Source organism: Pipistrellus kuhlii, unplaced genomic scaffold (genome assembly GCF_014108245.1).
Source record: "Pipistrellus kuhlii isolate mPipKuh1 unplaced genomic scaffold, mPipKuh1.p scaffold_m20_p_9, whole genome shotgun sequence".
NCBI lineage: Eukaryota > Metazoa > Chordata > Mammalia > Chiroptera > Vespertilionidae > Pipistrellus > Pipistrellus kuhlii.
The window spans coordinates 45493341-45515551 of NW_023425595.1; the positions used below are offsets into that span (position 1 = coordinate 45493341).

Below are 22211 nucleotides of genomic sequence, written 5' to 3' on the forward strand. Positions count from 1 at the left end.
CTCCAGCAGTAGCTCCTCAGACTCCAGCAGTAGCTCCTCAGACTCCAGCAGTAGTTCCTCAGACTCCAGCAGTAGCGATGAAGATGACAGCAGCTCTAGCTCATCTTCCTCGGGGGACACCTCTGACTCAGACTCCAACTGAGCTTTGTTCATTCCTAGATAGTGGGACAGAACTTCCTAATAGAAGTCTTAGGCATCTGTATAAACTGAAGGGCTCTTCTCCTGTCCCCCTTTAGATATATACTAGAGGCCTGGTGCACGAAATTCATGCATGAGGGGTGTGTGTGTCCCTCAGCACAGCCTGCACCCTCTGCAATCTGGAACCCCTTGAGGGATGTCCGACTGCCTGTTTAGGCCCAATCCTACTCAGGCCTAAATGGGCAATCGGACATACCTCTTACAATCCATGACTGCTGGTTCCCAACTGCTTACCTGCCTGCCTTTCTGATTGCCCCTAACTGCTTCTGCCTACCAGCCTGATCACCCACTAATCACTCCCCTGCCAGCTTGATTGCCCCTAACTGCTCTCCCCTGCAGTCTGGAGACCCCTAACTACTCTCTCCTGCAGGCCTATTCTCCCCAACTGCTCTCTCCTGCAGGCCTGTATCTCCCCCCCTCCCCCTCTGCTGGTTTGATTGCCCCACAATTGCCCTCCTTTGCAGGCGTGGTCCCTTCCAACTGCCCTCCCAGGATGGCCATCTTGTGGTGGCCATCTTGAATCCACATGGGGGCAGCCATATTGTGTGTTGGAGCAACAGTCAATTTACATATTACTCTTTTATTAGATAGGATATAAAACTGCTTTTATTTTATCTTAAATTTTTATTGTATCCTTTTCCCCCCATTGTCCCCCTTTTCTCACTCATGCCCTCACTCTCCTGGTGTCTGTGTCCATTGGTAGGCTTATATGCATGCACACAAGTCCATTGGTTGATCTCTCCCTTTACCCTCACTCTCCCCTACATTCCCTCTGAGGTGTGAGGGTCTGATCTCTCTGTCCCCTTTTATTGCTTTGATTCCCCTTCTCCTCCTCAATACAGAGTAGGACAGGTTGGGAAGCAGGGAGTTGGGACAGTACTCTCAATATCAGACCCACACAACCTGGGAAGAGAGGTTCCTGCTGGGAGAAGAAATATATGTGAGCCTGTATTGGGTCCCCCTACATCATCAGTCCCACTCCCTCTAGGAGCCCCAAGCAATGAATAATCTTGAAACAAATGGTGAGGTGATTGGGCAGTTGTGGGGAGCACATTGCACTAGACTGTGTATTTCTGAAGAAAGAAGTTTTGCTTTCATCATTTTCTGTCTACCAGAGGTCGTTTGTGGCCACCATGAGTCTGTGACTCCTATATTTTTTGCAAGAGCTGTAGCTCTGGACTCTTGCACTCATCTGGTGTGAGAAAGGAGTTGGTCAGTCTTGTAGCATCATGTAGCATCATGTAGCATGCAATATTTATACATAGATATTTAACTCTGACATTTCTATGAGTGTTTCTTACTAATTTCAAATATAATTATATATTCTAATTTTAGCTATCTCATGTGAATGAGTGCCTCCATAGAATAAATGCATTATAATTTGGGGCACTGCTTCTCTAAGTAGTGTGTGCATTTGTTCTTGGAAAAACATAAATTTCTTCCTGTTGCTCCAGGTTCAAGTGAATCTCCTATTTAGTGTTCATGGTTGATGGATATATGAATAGATGGATGATTAGATTGATAATTAGATAGATAGTAGATAGTAGATAGATAGGTGATAGACAAAAATAAAAAGATACATGGATAGCCCTGGCTGCTATCTTTCAGTGATTAGGCATTGACCTACACTCCTAAGGGGCTCAAGTTTAATTCCTGGTCAAGGGCAAATACCTTGGTTGCAGGTTTGATCCCTGCCCTCAGTTGGGGTGTGTCAGAGAGGCAACCAATGGATTTATCTCTCATATAGGTTTCTCTCTTTCTCTCTAAAAATCAATGGGAAAAAAATACCCTTAGGAGAGGATTAACAACAACAACAAAAGATATATGGAGAGATACATAGATATATACATAGAAAGATATAGACATATAAGTATGCAATATTCTGTTCCACTGGTCTATCTGTGAATTATTGTGGTAGTACCACATTGCTTTGATTATTTGGTTTGCTGATACATTTGAAACTCTATTTAAGGCCCTATCATTAGATTCTATTCACCTCTATATTTCTGGCTATTTCCATATTGTGTTCTCATGAATATAATCATGATAAAAATAATTGTATCATTTTTATATGAAAATCATTTAGATAACTAGTTATCCTAGTGAATTTTTATTAAGTGTTCTTCTAGATAAGTACATTTTAGAAAATAATGGCAACATTTACACATTTTATACCTCTAATCCTTTCTCTTTCTAAAAATGTTGGTTGGAATATTCAGAACAATGTTAAGTAACAATAATGATATGTGTTTATCTTGCATCTGACTTTCAGACTAAGATTTAAACTTTAAAGAATTTGCAGCCATTGAAATTATGCTGATTAATATATTTAGAATAAACTATATAACCTATTCATAAAATGCCTATATATTTATATTATTTTACTACATAATATGTATTCTTATTTAATACATCACTTCTATCAGATTAATAATATTTTCATTAGCTATATTCATATCAGAGATTGGGTTATTATATGCCCTAATATTAAACAATCATCATATTCCAGAAATAAACCTGTTTTTTATTCCATTTTGAAAAGATAACTAGAGGTTAAGCAGATTTTCCAGCCATTCCTGTGCTGGGAATGTGACATTTACACAAAGCTTCTGGGTATATTCACTACATTCACTAACTCTTTTTCATAATCTAGATTTTTTATTGACTTTTCCCATGGTAATGAAACCTGCTTGGGGAAAGCAGGCTGAGGGAAACAGGACACATTATTACAATAAAGCTGAAGTATTTCCCTTCTCTCTTCCCTAGAAATTGAAAAGAAAATGTATTTAGGATAGGGAGGGAAGAAGATGCATTTATCCAGGGAGGAAAATCTCTCAGTTCCAGATATCTAGCCTGGGATCCTTAGCACCTAGTCTCTTTCACTTTGCATAAAACTGGAGAAAAAGTGGAAGGTAAGTAACACGGAACCATCTGGGTGTCACAATGTGCATGGTGTCTGACAGTCCAGAGGAATGAAGCTATCCCTCATGTCTATGCTATTTGAAGTTCAGGAGGGAAAATGAGGTTTGCAGAGTGATTTGGCTTCTATCAATACATTTATCCTCTTAACAGATTGGCTCTCATTCATTAGGCATTTCTTTCCTTCAAAGACTGTAAACTCCTGGTTTCCCAACTTGGCTTCTCAGTCTGCTCCACTGCTTTCCCTGTTGTGGGTTCAACATATTCTTATTTTAGTCTACATGCTTTTCAGGCATGACCTCATTGTACCCCATGTTTTCAATTATCATTCTTTTAAAAAAATATTTTATTGATTTTTTACAGAGAGCAGTGGAGAAGGACAGGGAGTTAGGGATACTAATGAGAGAAACATCATTCAGCTGCCTCCTGCACACTCCCTACTGGGTATGTACCTGCAACCAAGTACATGCCCTTGACTGGACTTGAACCTGGGACCCTTGAGTCTGCAGGCCAATGCTCTATCCACCGAGCCAAACAGATTATGGCATCAATTATCATTCTTATATCAAGGAGTTCCACATTGATATCTAAGTTCATATGTATAGAAATTCATCCACAGAGAAATAAAAAGTTCATAAAATCTCAAATAGGAAAGACAAATTTTTGGTGTACAAATGAAGAAGAAAACTAAGAGCAAGGGATGGAACCTGAGATTCCTTCCTTGTTTGAGATTCTATGATGGCTTAGTTATTTATTATTTTTATAAATATGTTTTCTTCTTGATTTCAGAAACAGGAAGAAAGAGAGAGGGAGAGAGATAGAAACACCAATGATGAAAGAGAATCATCAATCAGCTGCCTCTTACAAGCCTCCTGCTGGACTCGAGCCAGCATCCTGGGCATGTGCCCTTAACTGGCATGGAACCATGGCCTCTTAGTTCATAGTTCAATGATCAACCACTGAGTCATATTCGGTGGGCAGTACTAGACATTCTTATTTCATTCCTTATTCTTACAAGAAAGCTTGCAAATTCTCCATTAAATATGTTTGCCATAATTGTTTCTAGATCATTGTTATAAGATTATAAAATTTAATTCCCCTTTTTGTTTGTTAATAAGTATTTAAAATAATGATCATTGAATTACATTGAGTGATTTTATATTGAATCTAAATACTCAAATACATATGCATAACATTATTCATAAAATTATCTTATTATCCACTAACATCTAAATCATCTGCATGTTTGCTTTTTTTAAAAAAATCCACACCTCCTCCAGTTATGTTTGTTTGTTTATTTATTTCCTTTGAAAGAGAGGAAAAGAAAAAGAGAGAGAAAGAGAGACACAGAGAGAGAGAGAGGCAGGGATCCATTGCCTCCCATATGTGCCCTCACCAGGAATTGAACCTGTAATCTTTTGGTGTATGGGATGATGCTCCAATCAACTTAGCCACATGGCCAGGACTGTATATTTGAATATCTCTCCCCCCTTTTAGAAGGATTAGTCTTCTTATGAGTTTATCAATTTAATTGATCTATTCAAAGAGCTAATTTTGTATGCTATTGAGTTTTTCATTGTATTTTCTTTAACTTCAGTATTTTATGCATTATTATAATAAATTTTATTTCTAAGTATCTGATATGGATTTTCTTTTCTTAAGCTACCTTATTAAGATAGGCTTTTTTTCTTTCATAATATAGTCATTTAATATTACACATTTTCTAGCACACACCTTAAAAAGTAATTAAAAACAGTTGAAATAAATTTCAATAACATATTTAATCCAATATTTCCAAAACTTCATTTCAGCATGTAATATCAAAATATTAATGAGATGTTTTACACTGATTGTTTTAATTTTACATTATGCATGGGTTTAATTCTTACAACAAAACCCAGTTAAGACTATTCACATTTGAGGTGACTATCAAAAAAGACAAAACCAAATTAGACAAACCACCCATCTACATGGGAAACAGCTTGTTTTCAAATCCTTATTTGACAGAACAATTTCAAACAGTCTTAGGACTAGAGAGTGGGTAAGGACCCACATTCTCTAAAGTCCAACAGATGGCCACTATCAATGGCCTAATGATGATAGTTTTAGAGGAAAAGTTGTCCCAGTTAGCCAGGCTGGGTGCTTTATTGAACATGATCCATTGGTGGATGTAACCTGGCATCATAATGACCACCAGCGAGGCTCTTTATTTTCAGGTAAATATGGAGGACTGAATTCCATTCCTAGGCTCTTTCTTTCCTTCTCCCCACCCCTCTCTTTGGTTTCTTTTTTTTTTTTTTAATATATAATAAATCTTTATTGTTCAGATTATTACAGGTTTTCCTCTTTCCCCTCTCTTCCCCCATAGCTCCCCTCCACCCTCCTAGACAATTTTCTTAACATACTAGTACAGTCCTACACTTTGAACTGGAGATTACGTTATCATAGTTATAAACAAAAGTTTAAATCATTCTGATTGGGTTAAATAATTGCTCAGACTGTTAAAGAAAACAATAACAAACACCTTTAGGTGGCTGATAATAAGATCAGTGGGTCTGATGTCATTCTTTGGTCTTCCAGTTTTTCCACCCACATAAGTTCACCTTAGATATGACTTCCACTACTCTCCACTCTAAATCTAAAATATATAAACTAGACTAGATCATTGCATGAATGTTTTTTTAAAAGTAGATTTTACCTTCTAGGTTCACAGCAAAATTGAGGGGAAGGTACAGAGATTTTTCATATTTCCCATCCCCCTACACAGGAAACTATAGTGACACATCATTACCACCTAGAGTGCCTTTATAAAACTTATAGCTTTCATCAGGGTTCACTCTAGATGATGTACATTCTATGGATTTGAACAATTGATAATGAAATGTAATCACCATATTAGTATCATACAGAATAGTTTCACTGTCCTAAAAACCCTCTATGTTCCACCTTAGTTTATTGTTTGATTATAAACATTTTTTAATAGTGGAGAATATTTTGTCTTTTCTTTTTTTCTTTTTAGAAAAAAAAAGAGCAAAGTGAAGTGAAATTTCAAGCTACATTTAATATATATATATATATATATATATATATATATATATATATATATATCTTTGATTGATTTTCCACAGAGAGGAAGGGAGAGGGATAGAGAGCTAGAAACATCGATGAGAGAGAAACATCTACCAGCTGCCTCCTGCACGCCCCCCCCCCCCCAACGGGGATGTGCCCGCAACCAATGTACATGCCCTTGACCTGAATCGAACCTGGGACCCCTCAGTCCGCAGGCCAACACTCTATCCACTGAGCCAAACCGATTTCAGCTCAAGCTACATTTTAGAAATCAAAATCCTGGAGACATACATGAGGATAAAGTGTCAGAGAGTGGCAAGTATTCACTGCCACAGAACCTCCTACAAACATGCTCTCTGAGCACATCTCCCAGGCACCATCATGTCAAAGCCATTGCTTTGTTCATCCCTTGTCCACAAAAGGACAGCAGAAAGCCAATCATTTCTTCACTTGAAAGCTTTCCACAAACTTTTAAAAAAAAGTTTGTAATGACAACATGAAGTCCCAGCTGATCTTTTCTCAACCCCATTCTATGTAGTCAGCACCAATGAATGGTGGGTTTGGCATCCAAAAGAGGACCTCACATGTCTTCAGAGGACACACAGGGCAATTATCCCAGCAGCAAGGCATCTGTGGACACATTCAGAGGCTGGCCCTCACCCTGCTTTTACTTTTTAGTCTTACTTAAACTGAATTACAAACAGGGTCAATTTGATAGATAAACTCAGTCAGAGTTAAGGTTAAAAAGTTAGCCTTAAAAGATGAAGGATCGCTCACTACTCCCAAAGCTGTTAAGGCCCTTCCAGATGTATGTGTATGTGTATATGTATACCTAACTACACTAACATATAGATGGAGACGATGAGTATATATATATGCATGTATGGCTATCTGGAAAAATTATGTCATTACTAACCAAACAGAACTTTGTAGGCAGTCATCCCAAAGCCATAATGCCACACAGAGCCATGCCCAATCCATGCATTGTACCATATTAACCGACAGAAGGCTGACTGGGCTCAATCTCTCCCATCTGTGGCCCTGCTTTGGCGAGGCAGGGGGTAAGAGAGAGGCTGCCTCTGCTTCAAACATAAGATGCTTCTTCATAAGAACAGTCATTGTCAGGTGAAGCTATTAAAGATGTCCATGGAAATGAAAAGCAGGCCCCCTTATACTTTCAGGAGAAAAGTGGCATCACATGTCAAACTACCTTTCTCCTTGACCAGTCAAAGCCAAATTTCCCAGGCCTTGGGAGCCCCCAGGGAGCGGGGGCATTAGAGGCTCACGGGCTTGGGGTGATGAGGTCCGAGGCAACTCAGGCTGCAAAGACCTGCTCTTTGCCAGGGGTCTGTCACTGGAGTTGACCCAGGTGGCCATGTCCTTGGGGCATCTCTTGGCAACAGCTACACTAAGTGAAAAGTTCTCCAGGTGAGATGAGTTAGAGAGCCAGAAACAAAGTGGGAAGTTCTAGATAGAACAAGTTTAGTGGCTCTGCTCACTCTGAGCACAAGGCCATGTACCCTGCGGATCCATCAGGGGCCTCAGACGATTGTGAGACCTCAAGAGCTGGCTTTTCAGGGTCAGACAGGAATGGAACTTCTCTAGCTGCTCCAGGCTGGCCAGAATCTTCAAGAGGGGGTTCTCATGCTCCAGCTGAGAGTTTTTCTCTACCAGCTCTGAGATCTGCTCCTTCAGGATCTCTGCTTCCTCTCTCACAGCATAGAGCAGGTGATTCTTGACCAGTCCTTCTCAATCTTATTGTCTAAGGCCATCATGCTGGTCCCAGGTCTGAGCTCCGAAGCTAGCTAGCAATTCCTTCTGGGCTCTGAAGCTTCAGTCCTGCTCCTAAGTGGCACCCAGTGCATAGCCAACCCCCTGCCCAGCCCTGCTCAGCCCTGCCAACCATCCTTCCTCTGCCTGTAGCTGCCTCTGCCTGATCCTGCAGCAGCTCATTCTCAAAGAATACTTTTCTTATAAGGCAATTAAAAATGAATATTGTCTGATACAAATAAAAAACCCTGTGAGTTCTGTCAAAAACTTGACCTTAATTTGAAGTAGTTTATAAGCACTTGGTATGTATATGTTTTAAGATAAATATCTGCTTTTTTCTGTGCCTGGACATTTTTAGGTTTTTATTTTTATTGATTTCAGGGAGGAAGGGAAAGGGAGAGAAAGAGAGAGAGAGAGAGAGAGAGAGAGAGAGAGAGAGAGAGAGAGAGAGAGAGAGAGAGAGAGACATCAATGATGAGAGAATCATTGGTCATCTACCTCCTGCATGCTCCCTACCAGGACCGAGCCTGAAACCCGGGCATGTGCCCATGACCAGAATTGGAATCAAATGTGGGACCCTTCTATCCACTGAGCCAAACTGGTTTTGGCAATAAAATATATATTTTTAAAAGCAATATACCACCTGCCCAGCTGGTGTGGCTCAGTTCTTGAGTGTCAACCTATGAACTAGGAGGTCACAGTTCCATTCCGGGTCAGGGAACTGGGCAAGGGCTCGACCCCCAGTATGGGACAGGCAGGAGGCAGCCAATCAATGATATTTCTATCTCTCTTTCCTTCTCCCTTCCTTTCTGAAATCAATAAAAATGTATTTTTATAAAAGAATGAAAAACTTTAAATATTGGCAGTACATATTTATTTAAGATCTATTCTATATTAGGTCCTAGAATAAACTCTTTCTTTGCATTAGGTATTTTGACTAATCAACAGTCATTGGAAGGTTGGTTCATTTTCTGCATTTTCTCCTTAGGAACATGTATTTTTGAGATGCAACACATAGCAATGGTAGGAGCACAGACATTAGAGATTACTTATTACCTTAATTCAAATCACTACTCAATAGCAGCATCATATGACTTAGTTTCTTTCTTTTTAAAAAAATATATTTTATTGATTTTTTACAGAGAGGAAGAGAGAGGGATAGAGAGTTAGAAACATTGATGAGAGAGAATCATTGATCAGCTGCCTCTTGCACACTCCCCACTGGGGATGTGCCTGCAACCAAGGTACATGCCCTTGACCGGAATCGAACCTGGGACCTTTCAGTCTGCAGGGTGATGCTCTATCCACCGAGTCAAACCAGTTTCGGCCTGACTTAGTTTCTTTATCAGAAATATTGGATTATGGCTCCATATGTAAAATACAGGAAGCACATTTACAGGAAAATCACACGTTGAGTTCCATAAATGTAAGCTCTTCGTCTGCTAAATTTGAGTCTTTTTTTTTTAAGTCTAAAAAATTACCTTGATTTAGCTAATCATCGTTGATTAATTTCTAACAATATATTCAGGAAATGCAGTGGTGAATTTGCTATTTATTGTGGGACAAGAACAATTCAAACAACAACCGATTTGTGGGGAGAGATAGGAGGTAGCTTATGTGTGCATTTTGGTCTTCTGTCTTCCATTCCACCACTCATGGCCCAGGTGATGATGCTAACTGAATTTACAATGATGTGAGAGTGCCGAATCCTAACCACTAGACCACCAAGGACTGCTGAATTTACAATGATGTATGACTACTCAGATTGTAACACACACACACACACACACACCTAGTCTCTATCATAATAGAGATTCTATAGTGGCTGTCTCACACATAGAAATACCATTTTATCACAGAAGGGAAAAATCAATGGGGTTTAAACTCTGTTTTTAAAATCAGTTTTTCAGATTAACTTTAAATCCTGAAAATTTATAGCAAAACTCCTTTCAAGTAAGGTAACTTACTAATGTATCCTTCCAAAGATTTGCTAAGTGCCCCTGATGCCCTAACTAATGCATTCTATTGTTGAGGGGGGAAAAAAGGACAAGTTATTCAAGCTATTCTAGGTTCACTAAAATGAAGGCCTATCCTAGTCAGCAGAAACTTCCTTGTCAGCTCACTTTCCCCCCTGAGGGTAAGTAAACTTGCAGCAGTGACCAGACCAAGGAGAAAAAGTTGCAGACTGACATGGCATGTAGATAACCAGGCATATCCAGTATGTAAAAATCCTGCATTCCTAGATTCAAACCAAGAATAGTAATTGCATAATGATAAATATTTTGGTGACTCCAGCAAGTTCATAAAAGAGGCAAAATACTACTGTACATATATTCTTGATAAAAAGCCATAAAGCATGATTTTAATGACAAAAAAAGAAAATTAACACAATTTTACATTTCACCTTATCTTTATTCTGAATACAAAGAGTTTACATTAAAGTAGAAGAAGAATAAAAGACAATAATGTATCATTAATAGGCTTCAACTAAAAAGGGCTTCCTCAGATCAGACATCCCAATCACATAAGCAGGTTCATAATTTAGCCCTACTCATGAGTTGCCAGTGAAATGTAAGGTCTGAAACTGTTATTACACAGGTCACCTACATAATCCTGAAATGGGGAACGCCTAATGAGGGAATGCTTAATGAGAGAACACCTCGCAACATCCACAAAACTTACAGTTCTATTGTCAACATCAAGGAACACACCGACCCTGGACAGAGGTTTCTGTATGTATTGACGAGCCATCGGGGCAGTGCTCCAGAGAGCCGTATGATTATCCTCCTTCACATGTATAAGAAGAAAGGTGTCCTCACATTCAGTCAATGTGCCATTGGTCTCCATCCAGGGTTCCTTACGTACCCCTACAGCCCAGTCCCAAGACTTGTCCACATACACCTCCCAATAATGCTTGCCAGACTTGAAGACACGGTTTCCCCATGCAGCAAAAGAGTTAGATGTTCCAGGATCCAGAGATACATGTAGACCATCACCCATAAACCTCAGACTTCTCACGTCATCAAACAACCGTATATTCTCAGGGGTTATTTCACCAGTGAAGGAAACTTGCACTGTGAAGAAAGGAGAATATTCCAGTCAAAATCAATGTTAAGCCCTCGACAGTTTTTCTCAGTGATAAGAACATCAGCCCATGGACTAAATTTTGTAGTGTTTGATTCCTGACCATGGGCATGTACTCTGGTTGCAGGTTCATCTCTGCCATTGTGGGAGTGCATGTGGGAGACAATCATTCCACATGTGTCTCTATTGTCTGTTTTTCTTGGTCTGTCTCTTTCTCCCTCCTCCCTCCCTTCCATGCTCCTCTGAAAATCAATGAAAAGAATATCCTTGGGTGAGGATTAAGAAAACAACAACAAATCAATGTTGAAAATAAAATTGTCCATGAGAGAATGGGACACCTTAGTGTCTCACAAAAAAAAAAAAAAAAAAAAAAAAAAAAAAAAAAAAATTCAACACTAAGTTTGAATGGAAAATATGGAAAATATCAGATTCAAATGATTCCAACAAATCTCCTAAACACACACACACACACACACACACCCAAAAAAAAGCAAAAAAAAAAAACCCCACACAAAATGAAAGAAATATCCAAGACCTAGAACTAGGCTATCATAAAAGTGAAGAAGGTCATATCTACTTCTGGCTGGTTACTTTTTATAAGCTGGACACCTGGGCATTGCTACCAAGTCCATAACAATAAATCTTACCTCTCCCACTCCTTCTTGAGGAGAAAAATAATTTTATTTTAAATAAATGGAGATGACTTGCTCAGAATATGGTGCTATACGTAAGCAAGTTGGCATTAAAGAAGAAACATAGCCGAGACCGGTTTGGCTCAATGGATAGAGCGTTGGCTTGGGGATTGAAGTGTCCCGGGTTCAATTCCGGTCAAGGGCATGTACCTTGGTTGCGGGCATATCCCCAGTAGGGGCTGTGCAAGAAGCAGCTGATCGATGACTCTCTCTTATCAATGTTTCTAACTCTCTATCTCTCTCCCTTCCTCTCTGTACAAAATCAATAAAATATATTTTAAAAAATTTAGATACATTTCAAAATACAGAGTTATTATTCTTTAAAAAAAAAGAAGAAGAAGAAGAAACATAAAGGCCATCTTAGGTATGATTTCCTATGAAGGATAGGAAATGGTTCCACCTAAAAGCTTAATCTTTGATAAATGTTTCCACCTAAAAGCTTAATCTTTCTTTCTTATAGATTAAACTCCAAGGTATAGGTTTAATGTTAAGCTCTACGAGTAGGCTCATTGACCACCAAATTATTTTATTCTCATATTCATAAATTCTTGGTTTCTACAACTAGCTTTTTACACAATAGTGATTAATTCATATTATATCATTTGAAACCCACATTATATATCTAATTACTATAATTATTTAAGGAAATATTTTAGAAATCTAATTCACTGCAGTTATTTGTAATACCTTGAACTGATATCCAGTTTTCTATGGATCAATCAACAATTGACATTTTATATGATATATTTCTAGGAGTCAGTGGGATCCTTTTTGGTGCATGTATTTTTTTTATCATCATATAAGTAACATCAAATTTACAAGTTATTGATAAGGCATGAGTCACACCTATCATTTTCCTATATTATAGTGACCCCATAACTACATAGGACTATACATGCCACTTTGAAGACTATTTTCTTGTGCAAGGTAAAGTTTAAGACAGAGGAAAAGGTCACCCACAACATTTCCCAACTGAAGGACCCTGCCAGGTGGTCCCCCATTGGGTAACTTTCACCTCGGAAGGGGTTGAGCCTGTCCATCAGTCCAGTGATGGGACTTGCAGTGAGTTCTGGCTTCAGAGGCTGAGGCATGTCCAGCTGCACCTGCTCACTCCTGTCAGGAGGAAGAGGCAGTTAATCCTGCTGGTGGCATCACCATTCAGCTGAACATTCATCAAAATCCTTTTGTTCACAATGATGGTATAGAATTGGGCCAATCTTAGGGAATCTCTAACTTTTCTTTTTTCTTTGCCTGCTACCAGTCCCATTTCTCAGAGGTGCTTGTCTGTCTTACCTAATTCTGGGAAAATCTAGACTAAATCTAGACTTTGCAATTTCAGTTCCTATTGACTTTGAAATATTAAACCATAAATGATCAGTCTATATGAAAAGTCCTCATTGAGTCTAATGACACATACTCCCTCAGCCACCGAAGGGAAAATACTAACTTCTGGTCAAAAGTACAGGAAGTCCTATTCTGCAAAACATGCATAAGTAGATGCACACACAAATAATTGAGAATAATCTGAGAAATTATGTCTTCACTATGTGAGAGGTAGTTGTAATCTTTCACATCCCTAATGAGCCCTAGTTAACATTGAAACCCCAAATCACCTTCTTAGTTTGTCTTCTAGTTCCTGTAAAGAAAGAAAAGAGAAGCTTAGAATTCTTCAGAAATAGGTTATTTTACCAACCAGACTTTGGGTTTGGGGGAGTTCAGAAAAATACTAATCGCACCACCTGCAAACTGTCTTATAAATTCAGTTTCTTTTCTTCCCTAAAGATCATACTGACACAACATTTTGTCAGAATCTAAATTCTTTTTCAAATACTTAAAATCTTTTTATTTAAATACAGTTGGTATTCTTATATAGGTTATATTAATTTCAGGTGTACAATATAGCAAGTCAATATTTTTGTATCTTATAGAGTGATCACTCCCACTAATCCTAGTAATTAATTGTTACGTTGGGAACCTATCACAATATTTTGTACTGTCTTCCCATCCCCTTTTCAGCCCCCCAAATTCTGGCAACTATCCTTTTGGTCGATTTTTGTGTTCTTGATGAATCCAGAACACTGAGTATGAAAAAAGAGAACACAAGAATAGTGACTAATTACTCTTATTCTCAGCTTTCTGCATTAGGGTCTTTCCTACGGCTTGATCTCAAACCAATGGTAATGGTATCACAACAATAGGAGCAAAGATATAGGAGCTTTGGCCAAAGGTCTCTATATTGCCCACTTGCAGATCAAAATTAAAAGTACTTGGATAAGTTTTTTATCTTCTGTTTAGTAATGCAAGAAATAAAAGATTTTTAAGAAGGAATATATTTCATAGGGAATTTTCAAAATCACAGTTCCATAACACTTAATTTACAATTAGGTGGGGGGGAATAACAGCTTATCTATATCATTCCCAATAGGGAGACCCTCTCTACCATAGATTCAGGAGATGAAGACATCAATCTCTGATACCAAATAAATGAGGGAAAGCAAAATCTTCTGATAATATAAAAAATTCCCAGGCACATGCTCAGTTCCTACCTTGAGCATCTCTTCATCTGGTTTCAGACACATGCCCATGAGCTCATCATACATTGCTCTTAGGTTTATGCTCTTTTCAATCATTTCAGCTTGATATTTCTTCAGTTGCTCAGACAACTTTGACCCTTCCTCAATAAGTCTCTCTAAATTTTTTTTGTCTTCTTCTTGTAGAACCAGTTGGAGTGCCTCATAAAAAGCCCTGGTTTCATCTTGGCGTCCGTAGAGATAAGCCTGCAGAGAGATAGATCTCCTAGATCACATTACAAGGGCTGACCTTACCCTCCACCACGTAAACAGCATCTCATTCACTGATGCTGTTCTCTACCAATAAGTTTCACCACCCTAAATTCAGGTCATTCCTCTTTCCTTCATTTATGTTTTATTCTTATAAGCTATGCAAACAGCCTTAATCCTACACTTTCCTCAAAACGACTCCTTTCCTCAAAACTGGTTTGGCTCAATGGATAGAGTGTTGGCTTGGGGGCTGAAGGGCCCTGGGTTCGATTCAGGTCAAGGGCATGTACCTTGGTTGCAGGCATATCCCCAGTAAGGGCTGTGCAAGAGACAGCTGATTGATGACTCATATCGATGTTTCTAACTCTCTATCTCTCTCCCTTCCTCTCTGTACAAAATCAATAAAATATATATATTTTTTTTAAAAGCAAAGACACGTTTAAAAAAACAAACAAACAACAACAAAAAAACAAACAAAAAAACACCTCCTTCCACTTCATGAGTGCCTGAAAGAACTGGAGAAAAGCTTCTCATTAAGAATTTCTTTTATACTGTATTCTTTTTCTCAAGACTGCAAGCCAGCTATGGACGTTTATGGTGACAACATGCAACATTCTGGCTCTGCATCACTAAATTCATCTCTGGTGACAAAACCTCCCTACTCTTCTGCATGAGAACTCAGCATAGCTCTTTATGGAGCACATCATTGCCTTTCCCCACCCTCTTCTTTCCCCGTAGGTTTGAAGCCATTAGAAAAGACCTCCCTGAAATCCTCACCACCTGCCCTCACACTGACATCCATCCTCCGGGACCTTTTCTTTGTCGCCCTTTTCTCTATGGATGGGCTACTGTCCTCCATCTAAGACCACAGGCTCCTATATTAGTTCCTAAAGAACTATAATCATTCCATTGTGCATTCTCTCCCAAAAGGTATGGATTCACACTTTCTCTCCAGTCTTAGTTCCTTCTATTCTTTACTTCTTTTCCTCATTTTTCTTTTAATTTAACATGTTATATTTTCTTCTACTTAAAGCAATATCATTGTCTAGCTCTTGCATTCTCAATTCTTACCATGAAGGTACACACTTTAAATCACTGTTCTCAGGTCTTTTCCTGTCATGTCTATGCCAACCTGATTCACAGGGAAATGCAGTCTCATACTTACCATCCAAAAGACAGGTATTCTGCCGTCTTTACTGAGAGTTTTTTTAATTTCTTGAATCTTTTCCCATAAAGATCTCATTTGGTTAGAGAGCTTTCTCTGTAAAATAAAATAAAATAAAATAAAATAAAATAAAATAAAATAAAATAAATTTTAGCACCAGAGAAGCAAATACATTTAGGTTTCAGATAATAAATGAAGGCATTAATCAAGGGATATTAGACAAAAGTACGTTAGAGAAGGATCATGATTTTTTCCTATTTGCCCTCACTAATGATACATTTTAGGTTTTAGATTGAAGAACCACCCAATAGAATATAGAAATTTGTCTAGAGAAACTGATCAAGATTTTACATAGCACAACTACTTCTCAGTTGGTCAGAATTTGAAGCTAGTGATACTTTTCTGGTCCAAATTCCTCTGTATTTTCTCTGACATCTTTATCAGTGTTAGCAAATATAGTCTCCACTGGAAATCCTTCCTATATTTATAGTTTTCACACCACTGAATCTTCCATGAAAGTTTTCCAGTGCCTAGAGTACAATGCTGCATCATCAAAGTAATGATGATCCTTAATTAATTACTCTCCCATTAAATGCAATGTCCATGAAGACAGGTAAACCAGTGCATTTCCTCACAGCTTCATTAATGGTTCTTAAGTACAATAGTATGTATCAATACACTTAAAAAGGAGAAGATAGAATCCTCATCTCTTTGCTGTACTCTCCGCCAGCATTCAAAGAGCTCTGAGGGGCACCACTCACCCTGAGTTCCTCAGCAGCCTCTCCCACGGAGCAGTGTCTGTGGGCCTCGTGTTCCTGAGAGCTGGAGCAGTGCAAACAGAGCAGGCTCCTGTCGTCTTCACAGAAGATCTGCCTTGTCTCCTGGTGCAGCCCGCATCTGTTATCCTCAGAGCTCAGGAATTGCTGCAAACTGGCTTTTCTGGCCATGGACGCCAGATTTTTCAGGATAACATTGGTTTTGAAATTGTTCTGCTCCGATGGTTCCCTGCACACAGGACAACAGGGACGGCTTTCTTCTTTATCCCAGGATACATAGAGACAGGAACAACAGAAGCTGTGCCCACAGCCCACAGTGACTGGGTCTGTAAAGTAATTCAGGCAGATGGCACACGTGAGTTCTTTCTGGAAGTTTTCTGGGATGTCCGAGTCCATTTTTCCGAGAGAAGAAAATCAGGAGTTGTTCTTCTGCCCCGGGGATATAAAGATCTAAGCAAAATGTGACTCAGGTTGTGACTCAATAACTGTGCCCAGGGCAGAGTAAAGCTTGATAGGCACGTGACACAAACAGAAAGCAGACACTGGAAGGCTCCAACAACCTGTAGAAACTATTCTTGGATTTCTAACCGCCTCCTGCACCCTTTTCTTCTGCTTAAGAAAGAACCTCAATTTGCTGAGTTCTTATTTTCTCCAAATAGTTTCAGTTTCAGGTATTTTGAATAATTTATAATTCCAGGTTCTGGGTCCTGCATGCTCTAATATTTTATTTAACACTCAATGACAGTCATTGATTTAGCTCAAGGTATTTTACCTAAATTTTCATTATTATGTAATTGTCAGGCATTTTGGTTGTGATTTTTCATCTCATTCAGAATCCACATCCCAACACATTTGATGGAATCCAACTAATATATTTTCTTTTGTTACGTGTGCTTAAAAAAGTGGTTTCAGAGAGAGAATGAGAGAGAGAGAGAAGCACTGACTGGTTGCCTTCTGCACATGTCCCAATGTGGATTGAGTTTACAACCTGGGTATATGTCCTGGCCAGGAATGAAATTGGAGATTTCCAAGTGCTTGGGATGTTGCTCTACTTAACCAACTGAACCACACTGGCCTGGAAACTCTTTTGATTTATACAAAACAATATGTGAATACCTTAAGAGTAATGAAGAGGAAACAAAACATTGTCAAAATCATCAGAATTTCACAGACTCTACTCACATGATAATTCCAGTGTGCTTTATTAACCCTCTTCTCTTTATTAGCCATATCTATTAATCTAAGAAACAAAAAATTAAAGAGATAATTGTTTTATTTGAAGTCTTCAATAATGATTATCAAGCACTATGTGTGATATGATTATGGATGTAATCATAATTGTAGTAGGTGGATAGGCATGAGAAGAGCGGACCCATGGACCAGTTACATAGGGTCACCAGGGTGAGAACCCTGGGTGCCCAGCAATGGGGCAGAAACTACAAGCCCTTGTTCCACCGCTCCGTTAAGCATTAAGCCCTAGAGATGACATCTTGGTTTCAGCTGTGTCTCTTTATGTGTCTCTTTCCCATTGATGTTTCTCTCTCTCCATCAATATAAAAATCTACAATAATAAAAGCTTAATATGCTAATTAAACTGGACGTTCTTCCAAACATCCTTCTCTCCTCTGGATGAAGCCGGGCTGAGAGGGAAGCGCAGGTTTCAGGTGCCTGCCAGCAACCAGAAGGATGCCTGGGTCCTGGGTGCTGGGGGAAGGAAGGCGTAGCATTGTATGCAGTTTCGTGCATCAGGCCTCAAATCAATCAATCAATCAATCAATCAAACAAGTGGAAAAAATATCCTTGAGGGAGGATTAGCAAAAAATATAATAAAAACCCTCAAGATGGAGGACCCAGCATAGATCTCTTTATGGAGCACAGCATGGCCTTTCTCCACCCCCTTTTTTCCCCAGAGACTGCTCTTTCTTTTTCTCTCTAAACCCCCTCTTCACCTTCCCCTTTTGGAGTAAGCCCAAACCTCTACCCCTCTTTCATTTCTCAAGGTGCCTCCCCCAACCCTCCCCACTAATGTCAAAGGACTCTTCTTTTCTTTTTTTGAAGTAATATGTTTTCTGAGCCCAATTCTTTTATGGTTCATTTTGTCTACCACTGTGAATTTCTAAATAAACTTTCTCTTATAGCTTAAATCTTTTTTAAAAAATATATATTTTATTGATATTTTACAGAGAGGACGAGAGAGGGATAGAGAGTTAGAAACATCTATGAGAGAGAATCATTGATCAGCTGCCTCTTGCACACCCCCTACTGGGGATGTGCCCGCAACCAAGGTACATGCCCTTGACCAGAATCGAACCTGGGACCTTTCAGTCCGCAGGCTGACTCTCTATCCACTGAGCCAAACCGGTTTCGGCAATATAGTTTAATCTTGCCTCTGAATTCTTCTCTTAGCCAGAACTCAAGAACCGAGGTTGCTGAATGGAGGCTAACACTTTTGCCATTTTCCCTGCTACTACTAATAATAATCAGCACTGCCCTAGCTTGATTGGATCAGTAGGTAAGAGCCTTGGCCTGTTGACTAAAGGATCCCAGGTTCAATTCTGGTCAAGGGCACATGCTCAGGTTGTGAACTTGATCTCCAGTAGAGGGTGTGCAGGAGGCATTCCCTCTCATCATTGATATTTCTATCTCTTTCTCACTCTCTCTTCCTATTTGAAATCAATAAAAACATATTTAAAATAATAATAATCAGTACCAAACATTAAAGCATACTTTTAAAAATGCATTTCACTTAAAACTGGGTCCTCATGTCCTTATTAGTTATATAGATGGCCCCCAAACTCCTCATATTTCTTATATGCTCAGTGTCACTTTCTGCAGGCCCAATCATGACCTACATTCTTTAAAATGTAAGTCAGAAAACTCATGTTTCTTCAAACATTTATTTAACTTTAAAACAATAATCTCCTTAAATCACTGAATGTGTTATCTAGTTATATGTCTTGTAACTTATACCTCTCACTGTATACAGAGGAGACTGTAATGTGTAATGCATATAGAATCAAACATTCCTAAAACATGTTTTTAAATCTATGCCATGTATTAATCCACAAGATACCTGGGCACTACTTTCTAAATCCTTACGAACCATAGGAACAAGTAAGGAATATATGAGATAACAAAAGTTAATATTCATTCCAATACAGGATGAATTCATCAAAACAGGATGCCAAACAAACATGGAATAATTTTCACTAAGATGGCAAATGACGTTACTTGATAGAAACAAACTTAGTTTGGTGATTAATTGAAATTAGGAATTCTTTTGTTGTTCTTTAGGAAAGTTATAGAAACCCCAATATGGCCTAAGGAGCAGATCCAGGGTCTCCAGGGCTTTCCGTAGCAGGAAAAATAGGAAGAGGTCAGCTCAGGGTTCAAGACTTTCTGTGTGGTGGCAGTCTCTTCCAGAAGTCTTCCCACCAGGTGAGTTCTCAAGACACTCTGTTCTGGAGAAGACTCAGTGTTGGGCTCCCTGAGTGTCTTTTTATTGTGTCTCCACAGGTCACACCTATTTCTTATAAGGATTATATTTCAGACATTTTGTTCATCCTACCTGAGGACATTTTGTTAATCCTACCTGAGGACATTTTCCCCATTGACTTTTAGAGAGAATGAAAAGAATCGGGGAGAGGTAGGGAGGGAGAAAAACATCACAGTGAGATATTCAGGTCTGGAGGACTGAGCCTGCAGCTGAGGCACATGCTCTTGAGCAGAACTGAACTAGAGAGTCTAGGGCTGATGCTATAGAGCACATGTGTCAAACACATGGCCCGCGGGCCAAATCCGTCCCGCCAGGCCTTGCAATGTGGCCCGCACCGCGCTGTCATCACTGCACTCCGCTGCATTTCCATCACAATGACAGTTTATGACTGTTCAGTAAACCATTCGGCCCGCGATTTAGGCTGGATTTTAGATTTTGGCCCCTTCTCTGATTGAGTTCGACACCCCTACTATAGAGTCTCTAAAGGCCACACCCACTTTTTCTAAGGATTATATTTCACAGGACATTAAATAGAATTAATTTCACACATTTTTAAATCTCCCTAAATATACCTTTATACACATAATCTGATCAAGAAATCACTGATTTTACAACAAACCAGATCTCATAGGCTGTCTTTCTATCTAAATTTCTATACACCATGGGTTTAATTTAATTTTACTTTTTAAATTTAAATAAGTTTTTATTGATTTCAGAGACAGGGAGAGAGATATAGAAACATTGATGAGAAACATCAGTCAACTGCCTCCTACATGCCCCATAATGGGAATTAAGTCTGCAACACAGGAGTCAAATTTAGAGACACCCTGGGACAACACTCAACCTCTGAACCATACTGCTGGGCATGACTTTTATTTGTAACTTACTAAAAGATAGAAAGGATTGTTTTATCAATTAGCGATTCTAACAAATGTCTTTGAAAACGTGAAATTATGTTCCCTGAGGTTTTTTTTTATTTTTTTATTTTTTTTAAAAATCTTAATCTGTTATGGAAGAGTGCTTTCTTTGACAGATTAACTGGATTTTGTCTTTTTGTTGTTGTTAATCCTCACCCAAGGTATTTTTTTCCATTGATTTTTAGAGAGAGTGGAAGGGCTGGGGATAGGGAGGGAGGAAGGGGAGGGGAGAGAGAGGGAGGAAAGGCAGGGGAAAGGGAGGGAATAAGGGTGGGGGAGAGAGAGGAAGGAAGTTAAGGGGAGAGGGAGGGAGGAAGACAAGAAGAGAGCTAGAGACTTCTTTGGATACCTACTGCCTTCTGCACATTCCCAGAGGGACCACGTCCAAGGATTGAATCTGGAACCCAGGTATGTGCCCTTGGCCAGGAATTGAACTGGGAACTGTAGACACTTCGAGGACTTACTGGGTTTTACATGGGAGGCTGTTATTATTATTTTTTTTTAATCCTCACCTGAGCATATTTTTCAATTGATTTCATAGAATGAGTGAAAATGAGAAAGAATGAGAGAAATATTGATGTGAGAGAAACACATCGATTGGTTGCCTCCTGCAGGAGCCCAGACCAGGACCAAGGCTGGGGAGGAGCCTGCAACCAAGATAGGTGCCTTTGGCTGAAATCAAACCTCAGGAAGAAGCTCTATTCACTGACCCAAACCAGCTAGGGCAGCTTTTGTCATTTTGAAGGCAATATTTTAACAACTTTGGCACATCACTCCAGTCACGTGACACAGATTGGTCTTTGAGACTTCTAAACCTTGTAACCTTTGGGTGGCTCTGAAATCTGTAAGTATGCTCTTGTTTTAAAGAATGACCTTAAAGTCATCGTGGTTTTGTTTGTTTGTTTATAGTTAAGAAAATTAGGAAATACCTTTATGAAAAGATACGCAGAAAGTCTAGAGAAAGCTGGAAAGGAAGGGCATGTGCTTGTGATTAGAAAGATTGGTAGCAATGGTCAAAAGTTTCCTTTAGGACAGCCTTAGGAAAAAGATTATTCATTCACTGTTTCTTGGTTCTCTACCATTTCACACTCAGCTCACCTACAGTTATCCACCAAGAGCTCTGGGAAACACCCACCACCAACACTGGGTGTGTTAGCCTAATCCTCTTAAGAAGAGAAAACACATTTAGGAAAAGGAAGCAGCCTTCTAGAATCAAAAAAGGGGATCACAAAAATTTTGTGGTTGGAATATTAACACAGTTCCAAGAGAGCTACAGTGGAGAAGGAAACATCACCTCAGCAAAGGACCCCAAGAATCTGACCACCCTTTTTCAATAAATCTGTAA

General features: G+C 39.1%; 1 protein-coding gene across 1 annotated transcript; it reads right to left on the reverse strand.

Moving 5' to 3' along the window:
- Window positions 1-13341: 13341 nt before the first annotated feature.
- On the reverse strand, window positions 13342-16849 carry LOC118713748 (tripartite motif-containing protein 43-like). The gene is made up of 3 exons (XM_036428646.1): window positions 16439-16849; window positions 14279-14509; window positions 13342-13368 (listed from the first exon to the last, which is right to left on the reverse strand). Exons 1-3 carry the CDS (start codon window positions 16847-16849, stop codon window positions 13342-13344), a joined length of 669 nt encoding a protein of 222 aa, XP_036284539.1.
- Window positions 16850-22211: the final 5362 nt, after the last annotated feature.

Bases quoted from the DNA above. Each gene is read 5' to 3' on its own strand.
- LOC118713748 (XM_036428646.1), bottom strand. From the start codon at position 16,849: ATGGACTCGGACATCCCAGAAAACTTCCAGAAAGAACTCACGTGTGCC. The intron at 14,510-16,438 runs GTGAGTGGTGCC...ATCTCTCTGCAG, and splicing joins AGGCTGCTGAGGAACTCAGG to GCTTATCTCTACGGACGCCA. The intron at 13,369-14,278 runs GTAGGAACTGAG...CTTTCTTTACAG, and splicing joins CAGATGAAGAGATGCTCAAG to GAACTAGAAGACAAACTAAG.